Below are 8046 nucleotides of genomic sequence, written 5' to 3' on the forward strand. Positions count from 1 at the left end.
AACACAGGCAGCACTGAATCAACAGGCATTTGACAGAAAGTTTCATCTAGTTAGGATTAGATATCCTGAAAACTTACAACACAACCACTGTGGTGTATTTAGGTAAAATTGAGAGTTCACACAATCCCACTTTCATTCTTACTGTTAAGAACAGAGAAATAAAGAAGCATCCCTCTCTACAAGAAACAGGTAGACAGGGACCCACCAATGCCAACAAGAAGTAAACTCAAGATTGATTTTAGTGCTACCTTGCTTCTTTGGAAGGACATGATGCTAAGTTTCCTGTTACTAGGTAAGATATTTAATAATATAAACTATACATAGCCTATATTTAGAAAGTAGGATAGTTTGTCTCTCACGCTTTTTTTCCCTTCTCAATATAATCCTGTGGTTTAGCGAAGTTAACTGTTTTGCTACACAAACAAACAACTAAAAACCTGAGCTAAGCCAGGCACCTGTGCTAATCCCAGCACTCAGGGTGGTAGAAGCAGGGGATCTTTTCGAGTTCCAGGCCAGCCAGGTCTAAGTCTTAAAATACAAAAACAACAACAAAAAGAATCAATGAATACTTGGAGGTGGGCTGGGGGGCAGCAGCAGCAACACACTTTTAATCTCAGCACTTGGGAGGTAGAGGCAGGTGGATCTTGTGAGGCCAGCCTGGTCTACAGAGCTGAGTCCCAGGACAGCCAAGGCTACACAAAGAAACTCTGTCTTCAAACAAACAAAAAACCAATGAATAAAAATCATTATACTGAACCCACAAATAAAAGCACCATGAAACTAAACTAAGGTAGCTATTCCAATGAACACTTGCCCAGCCTCAAACTCTATACATATCAAAGAAAACAGCCATCCCACACAGTGATTTGTATCTTTAAAAAAATAAAAACAGAAACTTACACATTTTCAAAATTAACTTTAAAAAATAGTTGTTAAAAAGACATTAAGATGAAAAATGATCACAGAGTTCTGGCAAATTAGTAAAATAAGCTTAAGTTTTCTAAACTATAAAATTGGAGTCAAGAGGCAGGCTGATATTCTGGTCTCCAGGTTGTGCTAAAGGGCTGCCTTCGGGCTCAGAAGGCTCTTTTTCTCTTTCATTTCTTGTTCATGTCAACATTTGCTTCAATAACTTCAAGTTTCAACATCTCCTTCACCATTGCTTACTAGCTACATGATCTCAAGAAAGTTACATAAGCTTGAGTCTATTGAGATTTTTATTATTGGTAAAACTAGAAATAGTGCCACCCTCATCAAAGAATCATGGTAAAGATTCAAAAAGATATTTATCTGAAGTAGCAGGGTGTGAGCTTGTACAAAACTTTTGATAATGGCAGCTGTACCAATTATTAAGCACTTCCCAGGGTGATTCAAAACCCATGTAGCTCAAATATATGCTGATGCTGCCAGGACCCATGCCTCATCCCTACATTCCCTACCACTTACTTCTTAAAGGTTTACAGCCACTTTCCCTCTATCACATCAACAGTTTCAAGAGCAAGCTCTACATCCCTGCATCTTTAAATTTTTATTTGTTTGTTTCACACAAACAAATATAATTTGATCTTTCACAGACTCTAATACAGTATGACCTTGACGTCCGTCAACCAAGATACACTTGCTCCCTGAAAACTCATGCAACTTAGATTTAAAAAGAAATGAAGAACAATGCCAAGTCCGGTCTGGACCTGCATGCAACTGCCTTAATTCTACTATTCTAACTATACTGGGAAAATACTGAGAACGTTTTGTAATCTAGTATTCATCTCACTAATATACTAGCTCCTTTTAAAAAACCATTTTATATTATATATTAAGGCCATTTACCAAGTGTTCCTTAAAAAAGAACTGCTGCAAATATCCATCAGAATTTATCCCAAGTTCATTAAAATAGCACAAAAAAACTATCGTGAGTCTTAAGTTTAATTAGCATTACAAAAAAATTGATAAAAATTTTTGTAAGAATTTTTATGCATTTTTAGCTTCCTAAATAGGATGGACTTTTTTTGAATGTTACACAGACCAAATCAAAGCAAATTCATCATTTGAAGTGCAACAACATCTCTCAACTCTTGACTTTCTTTCATGAAAAAAACTATTGTTTAAATTAACAAGCAACGCGTGTTTGTTTTCCGGATTGCTATGAAGGGAAAAAAACTGATATACTTTTACTTACAGGATTGTACTGAAGAGCAGAGACGTACGCTTGCACTGCTCCTTCCATGTCACCTGCTGCTACCAAGGCTGCTGCCAGGTTAATATATCCATCAATGAAATCAGGCTTGAGCCTCAAGGCATGACGATAATGCTCAATTGCTTCCTGCAACTGCCCTCTTTCTTTGTATACATTTCCCAAATTCGAATAGGCTTCTGCTAGAAGAGGATTCTGTTTAATTGCCAAGGTGCTAAAGTGAGCAGATCTGGAAAAGTGGAAAGTGTTGATGCATGGATAGGCATGTTAGAGAAAATGAGGCATGGCTCATATGCAACTGTTAACAGTTCCCAAAAAATCCTGTGATACAGAACATTATCCTTTAGCTAGCACACAGCAGGAAAAAAGTGTGAAAACTCAAACTTTTTTAAGATGAGAGTATCCAGATTTCATATAGGAAAGCTAGTTCTTATGCAAGAACATTTATATTAAACTCTATTACCAAACTGTCGCATCATATAACATGATCATTAAGATAAAGAATAAAAATGCTAGGTGCATGAGTCTCATTTTCCATTTGTTGGCAAGATTTAATGACACGCGTCGTCAACTGCCTAAATGTGCCAAAATGATAATTTACTAAAAGATTCACAGCACAAATTCTTCTCTTTTTCGATTAATTCAAGAGATTAGCTAAAAGCGGCAACAATTTGATTAGAGTATTTCCAACCTGAACATACATTCTCCTACCACAGAATTCCTCAAGCTGACAGGTATGGATGCTCAGATGTACACTAAAAATAATTACCTGAAAAGAATTAATAAAGCAGCAGCCCCAAGTAATATAATCTAGGGAAAAAAAACCCTAGTCATACTGATAATATGCTCACCCCCACAAAACAGGGGGAAAAAACTAGCAGCTAAGCATGTCAGAAGTGAGCAAAAGAGCACATGTGCAGTGGTGGCTCAGATGAACCCAGCGCTGGAAAACTCAAGTTCAAATATTTAATTATTTTTAAGCTTAGCACCCAGAGGCAGGTTACCCAATTATCTCCTACCTGTCCAGCCTTCGACACTGGAAGTGTATAGATGAAAGTAATAAAAGGACACCAGTATTGTCAGGCTCTTGTCTCCAGAGCTGCATGCAGTGTCTTTCAGCTGCCTCAAAATCTCCTGCCTGATATTCTCGATGTGCCAACTCAGCTAACCCTTGGAAGGAAAGCATACGTTTCGTTGGTTCTGGAGAATCATCAAAACATTTGAGGGAAGGGGGGGGAACAAAAAGTTAGAAATGCAAACCAAAAAATGTAAAAATATGGTAAATTAAACTTAAAAGATGAAAATGCTTGAAATTATGTAAAGCATTAGAGTGTTCTGCTTATTATTTTAAATCCCAGTCTACAGAATTGATCTCCTTTAAATTTGCCCATTATTAATGCTTCCTATTCTAAACAACACAGTGACATTTACTTCCAAATGAGATTTTTTTTTTATTTTGAACGTTGAAATTATAAATCATAGGTAGATTCACTAAACTCACTAAACTAAGTTACTATACGGACTCAAACCATTAAACATGAAATCTGAAAGAGTTACAAGGATTTATTATCAGAATAACCTAGTTTTAACAATACTTCATCCAACATTTCAGGTTGAGTTTGCAGGGGTTGAAGTATTGTAACATTCTTCTAAGTGTGGGGTCGGTACACCAGGTGTCTCTTTTATTCTTTATGTTTATGTTTGTGAGTTTTACAGCCTGATTTTTTGAAAGAGCCAGCCTAAGAAAAACAACTTTTAAAGCAGCTGATTAACAAGATGATCTATCTATCAGTCAAGGGCTAAAGCATTTAATGGGTTCAAACATTTTAAACAAAGACCCCAGTGTTGTTCTCTACTGAAGACTTACAAGGAGACCAAATCAGCTAAATCCCACCCACACTGCCTTAGCGCTAACATTTTCTGCTATGTTCATGACTTTCACTGAAGGATTAAAACATTAAAAACAACTCTCTAGTCAATAACTAGGCAACAATCTACAATTAGAATACCTTTAAAATGCTGCAATATAAAACAATGCATGAAATATAACATAATAAATTACAAAAAAATGCTTTTATTCCGTGGTACCTGGTTTAGATAACATAAAAAAAAAAAAACAAAATTCAGGTGCATGCCTAAGACTCAGCTGTAAACATTTTCTCCACAGTAATACATTATTAGTTCAACCGTAACACTCTCCAGTCTGGATGCTTAGTCTGGGAAACCAGACTTAGTACTCAATTTTACCAAGGTCATGGGAACAAGCTCAAATTTGAGCCAAGCCTCCCCCATACCAGAGCTCTGAATACTCCAGAAAGCAATTTCCTGACAGAATGTACAGCTGACCACAAAAACAAAGACCAGAAAGATGTGTCCAAATCTGAGGTTGAAGCTGGACGATAAACTAGAAAATTGCATTTCAGACAAGAACATAGCACTTTTAGCTCCTAAATTTAGCACTTTGCTTGTCACTTTTCAAAGTTGCTTATCTGCTCTTTTAATACTGGAAATGACCATGTCCTCAAATAAAGATAACAGTCAGAAAAGGGTAAGTTTTAACACATCTTTGAAAATCTCAGTGGAGAAATGGGGAGGTGGAGATCGGACTAATTATTAATCCCACTCCCGTCAAATCATGGATGAGTTACTCTTGAAGATTCATCTATTATTTTCCCAATATCCAAAACCAGCAACTAAAACCTTGACACACCACAACTGTGAAACAACAAAAAACAATAACCTCTTGGAAATCTTAGAACCGCAGCCAGGTTCCCCACTCTCTCCCGCCCCAAATAGCCTCAATCTGGAAAGGCAGTTGAAGGACACTCCTATAATTTGGTTGTTTTCTTATTTTCAGTAGAAGGCTCAGGAATGAATTGTCGAAAAGGGGCAATAGCTTTGCACTTGTGCACCTACACTCCAGTTGCTTTACAAACTCTTCAAGCAAAAATGGAAACTTTAAAAAAAAACAAAACTATGAATAAAGAGATATTGGGCTAAAGAATGGGTATGAAAACCCAGAGGAGGCGGCGGAGGAATACACTGAGAAAGTAAAACAAAGAGAGAATTGGGAGGGCGGGATGGTCAATGCCAAGCAATGCAACGAGGTGGTTTCTCCCCCAAGGATAGGAAACGACAGTTGGGCTGGCACACTCACAGAGGAAGGGTGTGGTTGCCACAAGCGGGGAGGGCCGGCGGGGTGGGAAACTCAGGACGGGGGTAGCGGATGCAGTTGGGCGATGGCTACGAGAACCCTTGGAAATTTCCAATCTAAACTGGGCCATTCAACCAAAGAACACCACAAGCCGCTGACCGGCGGGATCCCCTCTTCAGGCTACTTGGAAGCACATCGACGAGCTTTCGCTAGTCTTTACCTGATCAAAGTGAGGCTAGGATTCCATCGAAATAGCACCCCCGCCCCAGACTGGCAGAAAAGGACCAAATCTGGCCAACGGAAAGGGGCTTGGGGAGAAGGTGGAAGCGCACGGGTGGGAGCGACAAGCTGGAATTGAGGGAGAAAGCAGCTGCGATGGAGACAGAGAGAACAGAGATTCCAATACAGTCCATTCCAAGAAGAGTCCCAAAAGAGAAGACTAGTACATTGATGGGATTAAATAACAACGAAAAATCCCCCAAAGCAAGCAAATGTAAGCAAGCAAAATGTAAGCAAGCAACTAGGGAATATTTACCGAACGGACGACAGCACCAAACCCGATCAGATGGCAGAACTCGAGAGCTTAGCAATGCCACTGATGTAATGGGGATGGTTAGAGGGAAAGGAGTGATGAGAAATACAAAGCGGCGCCAGACCCCAAAGGGATGTCTGCCTAAGAAGAACGGGACACTGGTACCTGTGCTGTCGGCCACGTTGCCCACGGAAGACGCCATCTGGAGCTTCTCGAGATAGAACAAGAAGGGGGGTAACTGACTTCTAAGGCCGCCACTACTGGCGAGAACGTTTCTATAGATAGTAGAAAAGGGGCAGCAGCCGTATCACGGTTTTGGAAGGCTTAAGGGGAGGCAGAAGATACTAGACTCGAATCTTAAGAACTCTTGTTAAGACATCTACCTCTCACTGTCTTGAAATGGCGGCGACGGCTCCCCGAAAGAAACAACACAGGCCGGAACTACTTTCTGTTACAATCAAGTACCCCGCGGAGGTAGTCCGTAACCACACTATGACAAAATGACTGTAATCAAAGTCACTTGTTCTTACGTAACCTTCCGCCTAAGGTCCATTGCGACAAACATGACTATAGAGAGCGCATGCGACAACCCTGTCAAGGCAACTCCGTGTTAAGGGCACCCAGTGGGGCAAGAGCCCACAAGTTTTTAAGAGCTAGGCGGAAGGGCATAAAATGCTCGTCGATTACTTTTTTTTTTTTTTTTTGGCAAGTGCTAAAGTAGGCGTCTATTACCTGGTCAATAGTGTAGAGGTTAGTAGGAATGTTAGAGACGTCTATAAAAGTTTAATCAACTCCGTTCATAAGAAATAGGTAGTTTACATGGCCAGCGTGTTAGTTCTAAGCTAGTAAATGCGAATGTTTCAGAGACGGAACAGTTTCAAAGGATGGGAGAGCCGGTTCCGATTTGAATGCTTTTTGATTCGGACTCCACCCATGAATTCAACTATTTTGATGAGAAACACTGATACTTTTCACGAGCTGAGTGAACCCAAACGTGTCCGATTTGAACCTTATAGTCCGAAAATTCAAAATCGTTGTGCTATTTGGCAGAGTAAGTCTACGGTAACGGTAAATGCTCAGTTATTCAGGGACTTGCTGAGTTCGCATGCCAAAAGCAACCCTAAAAATGTTAAAGATGATTCGTTTTCATCAAAATTCCTGATTCTGAGTTGTGATTTCGTTTCGCCAAACGGCTCTGCAAATCGTTAAGGTCCGCGAATGCCATTAAACTTAAAAGGCAATTCAACAAAGCTAACTAAGTTCATTTGCCATCTGCCTAAACCACACATCTGCATTGAATTCCGAATTGCCTTCCTTTGACAAAACAACTCTTAGGACCGTCTTGGGATTTCAAGTCCGTCTTTCGGACATTTTTTTTTTTGTCACATTATTATTAATTTATAGCTCCTGCTTTGTTCTTAGATATTTTTAAGATAACTTTTCAAAACAGCAAGAGATTATTACAAGCCACAGGAAACTGCAGTTGTATCTCTTAGAACCTTTTTGTTTCAAAAATACTTTGATTCAGGAAAAAAAAAATCAGTGAGCTTCAGGAAAAAAAAAATGTTTGCTGTCTAGCCCCTTGGCAACATGAGATATTAAAAAAAAAAAATCCTCAAATGCTGCTCCAGTTTCTTGGAATCACTGAACAGTGAACTAAGGATATGAGTGCAAAGAGAGTTGATAATATCAATTTCTTCTGCCTCATAGAATCACCACACGTAATGAAAAGGAAAGTTCACCACACAACTGTCCCAGGCACCAATCTTTTCATTTGATATACCTGGCAAGCCCCTCCCCCATCAAGTGTGCCACCTTTGGTGAATGCACTCAGCTTTTCTGCTTTAAGAACAGGGAGCTCAGTCTAACCAAGCCACAGAGGAAGACAATGAAGACAGTCCTGATGAGTCCTGATAGGCTAGGGTCAGATGGAAGGGGAGGAGACCTCCCTATCAGTGGACTGGGGAAAGGGCATGGGAGAAGAAGAGGGAGGCAGGGTGGGATTAGGAGGGAATGGGGGAGGGGGCTACAGCTAGTATACAAAGTGAACAAACTGTAATTAATTGTAATAAATAAAAATAAAAAAGACAAATAAATAAAAGTGAAGAAATTGTAGAAACCAAAAGAAAAAGAAAAAGAACAGGTGTCCCAGAGTCTACTAGCAGATGT

General features: G+C 39.6%; 1 protein-coding gene across 4 annotated transcripts in view; it reads right to left on the reverse strand.

Annotated features, from left to right (window-relative positions):
* The window catches only part of Ogt (O-linked N-acetylglucosamine (GlcNAc) transferase), a 44932-nt gene extending 38593 nt beyond the window's left edge, over positions 1-6339 (reverse strand). For 2 of the 4 annotated variants that reach the window (XM_055596922.1, XM_055596925.1), the window contains exons 1-3: positions 6043-6290; positions 3211-3391; positions 2177-2420 (exon numbers count right to left, since the gene is read on the reverse strand). In XM_055596922.1, the coding sequence (XP_055452897.1) occupies positions 2177-2420; positions 3211-3391; positions 6043-6079 (462 nt within the window). In that variant the 5' untranslated portion in view covers positions 6080-6290. Of the gene's footprint in view, positions 1-2176; positions 2421-3210; positions 3392-6042 lie in introns of all 4 variants that reach the window. The other 2 variants (XM_055596924.1, XM_055596923.1) reach the window with 2 other exon arrangements.
* Between the last annotated feature and the right edge of the window lie 1707 nt (positions 6340-8046).

The sequence above is a fragment of the Psammomys obesus genome, unplaced genomic scaffold (genome assembly GCF_907164565.1).
Source record: "Psammomys obesus unplaced genomic scaffold, mPsaObe1.curated_primary_1811, whole genome shotgun sequence".
NCBI classification, from domain to species: domain Eukaryota; kingdom Metazoa; phylum Chordata; class Mammalia; order Rodentia; family Muridae; genus Psammomys; species Psammomys obesus.